The 13,757-nt window shown below is 40.6% G+C and overlaps 1 protein-coding gene across 1 annotated transcript; it reads right to left on the bottom strand.

Moving 5' to 3' along the window:
* Window positions 1-428: 428 nt before the first annotated feature.
* Window positions 429-6,726, bottom strand: LOC140604575 (beta-defensin 107A-like). The gene is made up of 2 exons (XM_072775812.1): window positions 6,539-6,726; window positions 429-3,189 (listed from the first exon to the last, which is right to left on the bottom strand). Exons 1-2 carry the CDS (start codon window positions 6,606-6,608, stop codon window positions 3,047-3,049), a joined length of 213 nt encoding a protein of 70 aa, XP_072631913.1. The 5' UTR covers window positions 6,609-6,726; the 3' UTR covers window positions 429-3,046.
* Between the last annotated feature and the right edge of the window lie 7,031 nt (window positions 6,727-13,757).

Genomic DNA, 13,757 nt, shown 5'->3' with positions numbered 1-13,757 from the left:
TATGTAGCATGAAATGTAGAACCATATCCAATCCCTAATTCTTGGTAAATGAGAACAATGTTAGTGAGGAGAGAGAAGGGAGGAAAAGGTATGGCACAATTTGCACATACTGGGGAATAATCTATGTACATTTATGCTGTGAGGGAATTGTGTGATTTGTAAGGGACAAGAAGCCTGAGGAAGTCATTTTTAACTTGAGTGCCTGAGTAAGTGGTAACAATATTTACTAAGATCTAGAACAGTAAATGAAGATCAGTTTTGGAAAGGAAGGGATAAAGTGCAATAAAAACTAGTTATTTGTGGGTGCCCATCAGAGATCCAGTTAGGGAAGACCAATGCCCTGTAAAACTTTAGCATGAAGTTGAAGTCGGAAATACAGTGTAGGATTTTTATCAGACAAAGCTCATTTAGGTCAACAAAAATCATGCTGGGTATTCAGAACACGAAATTTAATGCAAAGGATTGCTTACACAGGTAGCAGATGGTCAAATGTCCACAGAGATTAATAACTACGGGCCCAGAGGAGGAAATGGGAAAGGCGCTATCAGCGGCAGGGGTCCGAAATCCTGGTGTTAGCTACCTACAGCTGGAGGCTGGATGTGTGAGTATGGGACACAGCACAGCTGGTGCTCAGACCTCTAAGTCAAGAACAGCTCATGAATGATGCTTAAGACTTTAAGGAAGGAGTGCTCCATGGCTGGGGCCCAGACAAGTGGGGTGGAGACATCCTGCAGCCAATGTTCAGACTTTTGAGGAGAAGATACGGCCAAACAGGGGCCATGGAGAACCAGGGTACACAGCAAAACAGGTTGTGGCCCAGCCATGCCTTTATGGGTGCTGGGTGCTGTTAGTTCCTTCAAGGGTTATTGCAAGGCTGCTGAGAAAGCCAAAAGGAGTTGGAGCCTGGAGCCAACCATCTGTTGCTGTTGGGGTGCTGCTGGCCAGAGCTGGAAATGAAAGGGACTGTCTTCACCCTTCATCTTATTTTCCTGTCTACTGCCAATGTCTTGCATTAAAGGGGCTAATGGGAAGCAACTGGCCTCAAGGTCTGGAAGATGCAGTGTGCAGGGCATCCATGCACTGCCGTGGAGTGGAGTAGAGAATGGAGGCTTGGAGCCTGGAAAGGCTGGTGAGGAGATAATGCCACATCAACAGGAGAGGCTGAAACCACAGGAGCTCCTGGAATTGCTTAGAGACATGTGTAATATGAAGATGGATGAATCCAGGGTGTGTGCAATCGCAGGAAAGGGAGAACATAGGACAACAGGGAAGAAGAGAAAGAAAGTAGCTGGAAGACTTCTATCTTCAAGGGCAGAGGAGACAGGAATGAAGGAGGAGACAGACCACATTGTGAAATGCTTGCGATGTATCGAGGTAACAAGAGATACCAACCATAGATTGCCGAGGGTGCCCCTGGAGTCTTTACAAAGAGCATGGTGACCAACACATGTCTAAGAGGTCATGGTCTCCTCATTAAGAGAAATCCCAGCAGGCTGAAGGTGGTAGAGGATGTTTCTGTAAGTCGAGAAGCAGAGGAAGACACTATACACACCACTGTTAATTTTGCAAGGAAACAGGAGAAAAAAAAAAAAACAGAAAGAACAGGGTATGAGGCCTAAATACATTTAGATTCTCAAAGGCAGTTAGTTTTATCTGAGGCCTGGGTAAGCAACTTCTGGGAAGACCCCAGGACCTGTGATACTTGCAAAAAGAGAGCTTCTTCCACCCACTCGTCTCTTGTGTAGTTTTCAGAATAAAAAAATCAGCCCATTAGCCATGAAGATATGTAGCAGCACCAGAACATTTTTTAGAAAAAATGTTTTGATTTCTTATTTTACAGCCTTTATAAATTGGCTCATCCTTGGAAGTAAGTTGTGTTTTATTCTGCTCTCCTTTATTTACATCTCTACAGAAAGCAGGCTTAGTCAAATAGGTAAGGACATTCTCCAGACTGAGCCAAGGGGCTATCTTTCTTCTGTTCTGGAGCAGTGTGCTGTCAGTCTAGGATGACAGTGGCCTATGACATATATATTGCTAGCCCTGAAAGCTGGGAGTCTGAATTTTGGCAAATAAGGGCAAAAGCAAACCTGTGTGCTGTTACCATCAGCCCAGACAAGCAAGGATCACAAGGTCACAGGAGGGATCTTGGAAAGTGTCCAACTCTTCTGCAGCTGTTTCCACTTCTTCTTCCACCCAGCTGCTCACCGGAGCTGCTATAAATAATCCCTGTTCAGGCTTCTGCTCTCAGCCAGGACCCCATTTTGTGGACAGGCTAAGAACATAAGACCAAAAGCCAAAGTGTTGCTGTGACTAAGCCGGCAACAGTGGCATCTTCTGGGGTCTCTATCTCCTCTGCTGTAATGAAGGTGTTGAATTAGACTATCTCTAGGAACCCTGCTCTTGAAGAGGCCATGACTGCTACATTCTCACTACAAGAGGCCAGCATGAAGACGCTACCCAATCTTTGGCCAGCTTAAACTTTGACACAGGCCCTTTTCATTATGGCACTTGATGTTCCAGATTGAAGAGGGAGGGGAAGCCATGCTAACAGCTATCTGTGAAGGAGCCGGAGAAGCATGAGCCAGCAGGACTGCTAAGGCGGCCACAATTTGTGTCCATCACATGGGCATGTACTATGTGGTTGAGTCGTCTCATATTACAGAGACCAGAGTCTGAACGACAAAGACCCAGGGTCACAGCTCTGTCTGAAGCCAGGGTTTTAGAACATTTCAACCATGGTCCCACCTTTCCATTCTACCTGTTTAATCTGTTAATCTGCTCACTCACTTTATCAATCCATAAAATAATTAAGGGGGCCTCTGCCAGCAAGTGAGGATTCCGAAGGTCAACATAACACAGTGCCTTCCCCCAGGCCCCTCACGGCCTACAGATCGTATTTCTCTGCAGTGTCAGAAGCTGGATTGACAGCTTCATTCAAAGAATGCCCATGTTGGAGGTCAAGAGAATAAATCCAGAGATGTTTGCCGCATGGAGCTCACAGCCAGAGGATCTTTGCTTCTCACTTTCTGGAGCTCCTGCTTGGCTTTTAATTATTCTTCCTTTTTTTGCAGCAAAGTGGTGTCAGTTCAGCTCTACAGCCCCCAATCTTATCTTCAAAGGAAAGGCACTCAACCTCACAGCGACCATCCATCTTCTGACACTGCATCCTTCTGTGTATAGCTCCATGGGCTGTGTGGAGAAAGCAAGGCCTCAGTTATCCAGTACTTGGTGACCAGAAAGCAACATAACATCACCCAGGCCAAAATCACAATTCCCTATTACCGAGTCTCCTGCGGACACCGAGTACATGCCTAGCGATCAAAAAAGCACATGTCACGTGAGCAGCTGTATGGGAGCTCAGATTCCCTGCACAACTTACACAGTGTCCCTACTGGGTATTCAATTCCTTTTGCCATATTCATTTCTAGGATATCTAGAAGCAGAGTATGTCTTCCTGGGATGGAGGCAGTCTACTTTCTATTTTCAATAACATTCCTTCCCAATGTGTGATTGTTTTCATGTCTCCAAATTAATAGTCTCAGATATATGACAAAAGGTAAAGATGGTGCTGTTTATACTGTAGGCAGGTCAACGATAGCCCACATGCAACGATAGACCACAGCCATGTGGCTGTGGAGTTTCAATAGTTTAGGTGCAAAGATAAAAGAAACCTGAGGCTGATCTGTTCTGTAAGAAATATCAATGAATAATGGGTTTAATTCTGGAATTCAGGGTGATGTGGACAACAAGTTTTTCTTCAGAATAAAGATTAAGCTGAAAAGAGTAAAGGTATTTTGAGATAAATGATTGAAAAAAGTTTTTGGTGATAGATGTTCTCAGGAGAAATAATACAAAGAACTGGCAGTCACTCCCAAAGGGAGTTCTTGGAAAATACAGCTTTGAGGAGGAGAAAGAACACATATTGCTGTCATATACCTGAGATAATGCCATGCTGAAGAAACACTGAGCCTGTTTGTACCCCAGTTAGGACTCAGACCAACAGAAAGGAATTGCACAGCCTTAGATTTCTGCTCAAAGTAAGAGGAAATTTTTAATAGAGTCCAAAGTTGAACTGGGGATATTGTAATAGACTACTGAAGTTCATCAGGCATCTAGCTAATCAACTGACATGGAATACTCATAAGGTGTTTAAATACTTAATTGAGGCAGATAATAAGAATGAGAATGATGATTTAAAAACAATGATAAGCAGACAATAATAATATTGTACTTTCTCAGGGCACAGAGGATGTGCCTGCCTTTGTTTAAGCAGATTATAAAAACAGAGGGATTGTTAAACCTTCCCAAACAGTTATTTCTCACTTCAAACAATGAGTAATGGAATCTCTGGATAACACAAGGAGACTCAGCAAAACACATCAGTCCCAGGCCCCATGTCTCTGTATGGTTGCATTGATAAGTTTGGACCAATGAAACAGGAATCAAATGATGCAGATGCTTCTGTGCAATATTTTTGATCAAGCGCTTTACTTACTTTTCAGCCCTTCCTGTCAGAGCATCTTTAGAACCAGATGGAAGACACATGTTTAGGACACAAAGTTGACCTTCCTCCCTAGACTCAAAGTAACTTGGTGGAGAAGAGTCTTCTTTCTAACCATAATAGTCAACTTACTTGTTTTTTGGATTTTTCCCTAAAAGAAAAATAAACTATTTTTTCATTTACTCTCTTTTTAAATGTCTTTGTTAAAATAAGTTTGCCTCTAATTAACATAACAAGTATCTTAATCTTTCAAACAATCCTATTATTATTATTACCACTTCTAGAAAGGAAACTGAAGCACAATGGTTTACACAACTTAGAAGGATTAGACCTGAGATCCAACTTCAGGTGTTTTGGTGTAAAAAAATCTGTATTCATTTCCTCTTCTCAGTTCCAGCTCTGAGATTCTGTGTGGTTGTTGTGATTGTGGCGCTCCTACTTTGAGCCCACACTAGGCTTGTTGTTAGGATTCAAATGTACCTGAGCTGAGTTTGGGAACAAAGGACCCTTAATGAATCAGAGACTTGTTGAATGGGAATGGAGAAGATGGCTTAAAATGTGCTTCTCTACCTGGATCCATTGTCTGACCTCCAGGAAAAGACAGGAGCAGAAACCAAGTAAGTGACCTGATAAATGAGACTTTGAAATGTAAGGGCATGTTTTTATACCTGTTTTCAAAAGTGCAAGGTGAAGAACACTTCCCAAGAAGGCCCTTCGGATCCCACAGTTAGAACCACGGTTCTACTCCCATGGCTTTCCTTTATAGTCTGCATCATTTATGGCACTTCTGAGAACTGTTTTTGTGTTATAGTTTTTATGAATCTTCTCATATCACCCATTCACTTATTTGTACATTTGAATTTTATCAAATACTTATTTAGTATTCCAGGGAACCTATTTTTTACCAACACACAAATAATAAAATAGTAAACTTCAAGTAAATTAAGCATGAAGATCATACTCTAATTACATTTTTTATCTCCATTTTACCTGCTTTTTCTATAGTGCCCAAACAATTGCTTATTAAGTGCTATATGTATTGGTCTGGTAGGCCTATTAAGGCCCGATTGTGTAATAAGTAAGTGCAGAAATCCGGAAATCATGAAGTAGTAAAGTGCTTCATAATACATGAGGAACCCCCATTAGTCATGACTTAATAACAGAAGTATAGTTGAGAAGGGATGGATATAAAAGTTTCTTGGTGGGGGGGCGATGGCACCTGACTGTCTCAGTTGGGCATCAGACTCTTAATTTTGGCCCAGGCCATGATCTCAGGTCATTGGATTAAGCACCACATCAGGCTCTGCGTTCACTGGAGAGTCTGCTTGAGATTCTCTCTTTCCCTCTGCCCCTCTTCCAGCTCTCTCTCTCTCTCTAAAATAAATAAATAAATCTTTTTAAAATGTCTTAGGGATAGAGTCTTGGCAGTACTGAGCAAAAAGAGATCATTTCAAAGCTCTCAAACATGTAAAAGCAAACCAATCAAGATGTTAGTTGTTTAAATGACATAATTTTCTATTCGTATGTGAGAACTAGAAAGAAATTCTAAGTAATCTAAGATTAGGAGATTTAGACCAACTAATAAAACATAAAAATAGGAAAAAAACACAAAAAAAGAGACTAAGAATCTCTTATCATAAGTTTTTTTTTTTTTCATTTAGGCTACAAAAGCTATACTTCTCTAAATTAACACGTGTGCTTGAAATTTGCCTCTGAAATTTTCTCTCATTTTAGAGCTATCACTTTGGCACACGCTGAAGCTGTGTGGATGATTACAGAAGATGGAAAGAGAGCTAACTGTGAAGAGAAGTCTGAATCCCTTGGTGGAGCTTTGAGGGAAATTAACCAGATACCCTTCTGGGTGGAGATAGTTCAGCTCAGTAATTTTGTATTTAAGCTCAAGAAAAGATTTCTAGTAACTGCTTTGTGCTGGGACATTTTTAGAATACAGGGATTAGTCATGCACTTTTCTAAAGCCTGAACTTTCTCTCAAAAGACAGATTGCCACCCTTACATCTATTAGGATTTCCCTCTTACCTGAGAAAATGTGAGCAAGGAGAATGAGAGCAGCAGAAACTAAGAAAAAAATTCTCATGGCTCCAGACATCAGTAGAGAGAGGATAAAGGAGGTATAGTTGCTAGAATCCAGCTCTTTTATCAAGGGAAGTTGATTAAAACAAGTTCTACAGCTCTGAAAGGGCTGGAAGTCAACTTCAGTTTGAAATGTCCATTAAAAGGAAGCTATTCTTCATGCTCCACTGAGTAACGTGTGGGCTGCTGGATCAGGTGTTACCTCAATGATGTCTATCGGAGAGTAAGGCACACAGCTAGTCCCCCTGCCTGCATTCCTACATTCTATGTCTCTGCCTAGGCATCTATTCTCTGAAGCCCCATCTCAGGTGCCTACACTTCCAGAAGATCTATAACCCCCACTCCTTTTCTTCTTCAAGATGTTACTTGCAACTTGGTCTCTTATAAGATTATCTTGGCAGTTACTAATGGGTACCTGTAATAATTGCTTTTCAAAAATTATAGTATGTGAAGAATTTTTATCCATCCAGTTTGACTATCAACTCAACGGAAGAAACCAATTCTCCTTCCATCCTTCTCTTTCCATTGATTCCTCATAAAGTGCTTTGCAGCAATAGCCGTTCAAAATATACAGGTTCTTTGACTTAATTGATAGCTGTCTAACTAGGGAAACTCCTGAATAGTCAAACAGTTAATTCACAAATCTTACTGAACTTTTAAAGATTTTACATTTGTAAATATTATTATTAAGGATAATGGTATTATGACAAAATATGACCATACCTCATATGTTATGGGAATAGCTTTCATTCAACAAATATGGGTTGGAGAACTATGTATATGTTTATTTCATTTTACTAAGAAATTTGAATTTTATCCTAAAATCAAGGGGAAACTATTGAAGGATTTTTAAGCAGGGGGGTTATTTGAAATATTAAAACTCAAATGAGGAGTTCCATTTCAAATAAAGCAAAGTGAGCTCCTGACAAGAAGACCCTCCCACTAATAACAAGTGAAACTGTGGGAAAAAAAAATTACCTGAAGAATATGAAAGTTAAAATAAATACAGGCGTATTTAACTTTTTGGAAAAAAAGTTAGAACTTGGAAAAATTAAACAGCAAAGAGTACATTCTTTCTGATTGCAATGTGGCATGGAGAGGCTAACTCAAAACAAACAAAAATATCTATCCTCTTTCTGAACTTATAAAGGCAGAGTCAAGGAAGACCATGGCTGCTGGAAATGAAGACTCAGAGAAGGGAGCTTAGGTTCTTTGTATGAACTCTCCCCATGACTTTTGTTGACTCCCAAACCATGCATGCATCTAATTAAGGTAAAACAAAACAAGATAAACACACAAATACCTCTGAGATTTGAGCTGCTGCTCATTACACACTAGGCAATACTTGTCAATTGAGTTTAATAGAGATACTTTCCTGTTAAAACAAAATGTCAGCCTTCTTCAGAGGGTATAGCAGTATTCATATCCTCTTCCACACAACATTCTCTGTGTCCAGGACTTCAATGATGTTGAAATAATCAGACAAATGACTTTAATATATTCACTTTAATCTGCTCCAATAGTAAAGAAAATACACTTGCAATGAGTATTAAACATGGGAAATGTCATTAGAGAACAGAAAATATAAAGAAATGTTGATACTGAAAGATATAATACCTGAAAAAGATTAACTGAATAAATTTGATAGCATAGCAAATATGACAGGATCAAGAGTCACTGAATCAATAAAAATTATGCAACCTATAGATCAGAGAGAAAAAGATTGAGAAAAATAGACCTTTGAGGGTCTGAGGGATAATATCAAAAGCTAGAGCAGACAGGTCATTGGAGTCTGAGAATGAGGAGAGAAACCGAATGCATTAAAAAGTAGTTCGAGGAAATAATGGCTGAAAACTCTCAAATTTGGTGAGAAGCACAAACTGACAAAACCAGGAAGCTCCTTGAATCACAAAGAATATAAATACTATGCTCAGGCACATCACAGTCAAACTTCTAAAGTCTAGAAAAGGGAGAAAATTGTGAAAGTACACAAAGAAAAAAAAAACACGTCCAGTTCAGGGAAATAGCAATTGGCTTCTCCTCAGAATTGAAAGAGGTCAGGTGACTGTGCACACATCTTGCAGCAGCTGAAGGAAGACAAGCACAACACTGCCACAGCCCCAAACTCCATCTGCAGGAAAGATTCCTTTAAAAAGGGAAGATAGAATAAACATATATTCAGGGCAAAGAAAATTGAAAGTATTTTTCTCTAGGAGAGATTCCCTACAGTAACTATAAAAGGAAATTCTTCAGGCTGAAGGGAAATACCAGAAGGAAATGTGGTTTTCAAGGAAAATGAAAAACATCAGAAAAGATAAATATCAGTGTAAGTACTTAAAAAATACATTGTCTTTTAATTTATTTGAAATTTATGTGACTTCTTAAAGCAAAATCTGTAACATTGCCTTGTGGGTTTATACTGTATGTGGATGTGATACATACAAAAAATATAGCAAAAGACTATGAGAATAGGAAGAAATAGGTCTACCTATATGATTACAAGCCTTCCAAATTTTAAGAACAATGGATTAACATCAACCCTAAGTTGGATGTGTATTGATAATACCAGTGAAGCCATTAATTATAATACATATATTTAATGCAAATTTTGACACAAATATCACAGTAATCTGAAGAAGATAAGAGAGAGAACAGAGGAACAAAATCAAGTAGAACAAAGATGTCAAAAATAGTCAATTGATAGACCAACATCCTACTAATCTATCATTAATTACGTAAAAATGTTAAGGGACTGAATATTCTCCTTAAACAGCAGAGATAATCATATGGATTAAATAGGAAGACAAAACTACATGTTATCCATAAAGGAATCTTCTCTCCAAACATTTTTTTCCTTTGAGATAATTATAGACTCACAATAAGTTCCAAAAATGGTACAGAGAGTTCTTAGGCACCCATCACCCAGCCTACTGCAATGGGGACATTGTCCATAATTGTGAATTGTCAAAGCTAGGAAATAAAGTGGCAGAGTAACCTCAGATCACAAATTATACGGAAAGCATTAAATATAAAAAGACAAAGAAAGGCTGAAAACACATGAATGGAAAAACATAAACTATGAAAATATCTAGAATAAGGAGGCTGGAGTGCCAATATTCATTTCAGATAAAAAAGAATATTATCAAATGGAGAGTGGGATGCTGTGTAACACTTTTACACAATAACTGGATGGATTAAAATGGGGAAACACAGTTCTACAATGAGAGCAGAAGATTTTGATGTCATTCTTTCCAGCAAAGGCTAGAACCAAAATTAACAAACACGGGTTTGATGTAAACAACACTACCACCACGTTGAGTGAATTGGTATTTATGGAATACAACCCAAAATGACTGCAAAACACACATACACACCTTTTTCAAGTACATATGACACATTCATCAACACAGATCGCATGCTGGGCTATAAAACACATATACTTTTGTTGAACTATTGATTTCTCTCTTTGGTGTGTCAGTTCCCACTTCATGTGTTTCGTGGCTCTTGTTAGGTTTGTACACGCTTATAATGGTCATGTGTTCTTAAGGGGTTGACGTGTCTCCCACTATACGGGGTTCTCTTGTCTCTCGCTCCATCTTTTTCCATCTTCTACTTTTGACCTCTTCATTTCATTGAATCCAGCGTGTCCCTTTCACACAGGCACACAGCATATAGTTGGATCTTTAAAAACTTTTTTTAAAAACCATTCTGCTAGACTCTACCTGGAGTATTTAATTCATTTGCATTTAATAACATAATTGATGAGGTAGGATTTACATCTGCCATTTGCTATTATAGTTTTCTTTTTTATTATTATGCATTTATTTATCTATGGGGGGGCGGGAGAGAGAGAGAGAGCTTAAGTGGAGGGTGGGGAGGGACAGTGGGAGAGAGAGAATTCCAATAAGGCTCTGTGTTGGGCTCAGATTCACAATCCTGAGATCATGACCTGAGCCAAAATCAAGAGTCAGAAGCTTAACCAGCTAAGCCACCAGGTGTCCCTGCTATTTGTTTCCTAAATTTCTCCTCCACCCACCTTTCCTGCATTACTGACTTCTTTTGTGTTAAACAGATATTTCCTGAGGTACCATTTGAATTTCCTTGTCAAATATCAGTGACTCTTGATCCTGTCATATTTTCTATACTCTCACATCTATTCAGTGAATCTTTTTCAGGTATAACTTTCAATATCAATATTTCTTTCTATTTTCTGTTATCTACTGATATTTCCCTTGTTTAATTAATTATGGCACTATGTATGTTTATGTTGTAAATGAATTTGCAATTAATTTTTAACAACTAGATTCCAATGGTGAACAAAAGCATTATTCTGTATAGCTTGGTTTTCTCCTCTTTCTTTTGTGCTGTTAGACAGAAGTAGGAGTTTTGAAGTACAAGAGACACTCTGGGTGGCCCTGAAGGAGAAATCTGCCATTTTATGGAAAGAGCCACAGGTCAGGGAATGCCAGGCAGCTTCTGTGTGCTCAGCATAATACCTGGCCGACATCCTGCAAGAAGACAGCAACCCAGTGCAGGCCAACAACCACAAGGGACACAATTTTTCCCCGACAGCCCCAGGGGGATGCAAGGGGATCTCTTGCCTCAGATTAGATCAAAGTCCCAGCTGACCCCATGCTGTCAGTCTCCTGACACCCTGAGCAGGGAGGCCAGATACACCATGCCTGGACTTTGGACCCACAGAATTGTGAGAGAGGGTGTGCTGCTTTAAGCAGGTAACTTTTGTGGTACCTTGTGACACAGTGAAATAAATGAGTCCAGCAGTCTTCCAAGGTAGATCTCTTTGGGGGAGCACATTTATGTGTTCTTGCAAGGTTTCTGTTGGTTCGTGGCATTGCACAGTTTCGTGAATGGTTGATGTTCTTTCTAGTTGATCTTATGAATTTCCCTCCACCCAAGCAATGTATCCAAAAATGACTTACTTCTGAGTCTCTTTGATTGAGCAGGTCACATTATTTGGGAATACTCCCTTTAGGATGGTTTCAGCCCTGCGGTCTTTTTTTTTTTTTAATTTTTTGTTTTCAATCATGAGAGACAGAGAGAGAGAGAGGCAGAGAAACAGGCAGAGGCTGAAGCAGGCTCCATGCAGGGAGCCCGATGTGGGACTCGATCCCAAATCTCTAGGATCATGCCCTGGGCCGAAGGCTGCACCAAACCGCTGAGCCACCCGGGCCACCCAGCCCAGTGATCTTGTGTGGTATTCACCTGGTCCATGGGAGCCATGCCCCTTTTGCCCTACCTCATATCATAAGTTATAAGTGACCCCATGGCTGATCTTTCTGTCCTGCCACCGTGGACAACTCCAGCCAGAGTTCTTCACCTGTCAACACGTTCAGGTATAGAACCACAGGGTGGCAAGTTGAATTTCCCACGTAGCCTCTTGAAGCTCCCCTCAATACAGTGTGGATTGTGTGGATTGTGTATAAAAGTGCTGTCTTCCTCACCCGTCCCCCTTGAGAGCCACAGTGAGGTCCCAATCCCAGCCCACTAACACATTTTTCCAGAGGAATTTTGTCCTCTGCCTTCTCTAGCTTTCTTTTATACTCTCAAGGCATAGACACAAGGCTAAGTGTCTCAGAGCACATTTTGTGGTCAACTTCTTTGCTATTCCTATCCCTGGGGTTCAGTACTTCAGTTGGGAATATGAGAGAAGATGATTCTTAATGTTTTGTCCTCTGACATTTGGGAATTCAGAACAAACTGATCAATCTTGTTCTACAGACTCTGCCATTCCCTTTCCATTATTGTGAGGGGGTTTTGAAATGGACCCCGCATCAAGAAGGGACAATACATGGTGAGCATAGTAAGACCAGAGCCACAATTTCAAACTTAATGGAGGTAAAGTCATGCTAAGCAGGAGCATTATGTAGACTAGAGTGGAGATACTTCAGGGGAAAACCAGTGTCTCTTCCTGACCATTTCCCTCTGACCCATCCACCATATAGAAGACTTTCTTCTTCAGAAAATGCAGAAGACTGACATCCAGAGATCTCCACGAATTACTATGGAAATTAACAGAAATTTATCTGAGGAAGCCACGGGCAGCCACTTGACCCCAGAAAGTGCTGATTTTAATAAGAAATTGCTATGGGTTGAGATTTTATTATTTTATAAGGAGGATTGCTTGTCTCAGGAAGAAGGGGGATGGATAAAAAAAAAGTCCTAGAAAGAAGCCAAGTGAAGAAAAGAGGGGAGAGCAAGAGAAATAGAGAGGGGTGATTGATGAGTAGGTGAGCATCGATGGGATGCTATACATAGATGCTGTACATCTATGGGATGTTATTAGTAAGGAAATATCAGGGCCCAGCCCCTGGTCCACCTCTCTGTATGACTGAGACATACGCATGAATCCTTCCATAAAAGAGACACCAGTTAGAGTCCAAAGTGTTTTCAATTTGGGTGATCAAGGAGTGTAGTGTTTGGAATGAGTAGGGAATATCTGGTCTCATGGTCCTCTCTAAACCATCCACAGTGCTCTTGCTGTGAAGAGCTGGGGAGGAGTACCCACCGACAGAGGATCATTCAACTGTAGATTCTTATGTTGCCCCATTGCCCACTTCCCTGAGTTAATTCCTGCAAAAATGAGGGAAGCAGTCGGGGTTGGCAGAGGTGATCACTCAGATCCTTTTGGAGAACAATTGAGCAAATGTAAATAGATCTGACAGTAAGACCAAGGGAAAAGCCCTATCAGTCAGACTCCAAGCATGAAAATGGCTCCCACACCAGGTAGTTTGATGGAGAAGATTTAAATGCAGAGGAAGTGATAAAGTGTTGGCAAAGCTGAACATGCAAAAAGGGAGCAGTGAGGCGGCCCCCATGTTAGTCCTAGCTGGAGGTCCCCACTGCCCGATGGCAGGGGGAAAAGCAGGAGTCTGTAGTGTGAGCCCAGAGACTAGGACTGGCTGGCAGGAGCTGTGCCTGCAGCATCAAGGCTGAGGGAGAAGCAAGGACATAGAAGCAGGGGCTTTGCTATGGGAGATAAGCCACTGCTGGAGCAGAGAGTGTGGGAGAGAAATCTGCGGCTCTCCCTTCTTCCCATCTACCCTTTTGCCACCACACACTTGCATCAACTGAAATCAACCATAAGCCAAGAGGCTTGAAGAACATAGTTTGCAAAAAAAGAAAAAAAAGGAACATAATTTGCCGA

This window comes from Canis lupus, chromosome 15 (assembly GCF_048164855.1).
Source record: "Canis lupus baileyi chromosome 15, mCanLup2.hap1, whole genome shotgun sequence".
Taxonomy (NCBI): domain Eukaryota; kingdom Metazoa; phylum Chordata; class Mammalia; order Carnivora; family Canidae; genus Canis; species Canis lupus.
The sequence above is the reverse complement of the archived record's forward strand: the minus strand, read 5'-3'. Positions and strand labels throughout refer to the sequence as shown.

What these genes read in the sequence shown, in the direction of transcription:
- LOC140604575 (XM_072775812.1), bottom strand. Translation starts at nt 6,608, where the DNA reads ATGTCTGGAGCCATGAGAATTTTTTTCTTAGTTTCTGCTGCTCTCATT. An exon ending in CCTTGCTCACATTTTCTCAG is followed by an intron (nt 3,190 to 6,538) that starts GTAAGAGGGAAA and finishes TTCTCCACACAG; the next exon opens with CCCATGGAGCTATACACAGA.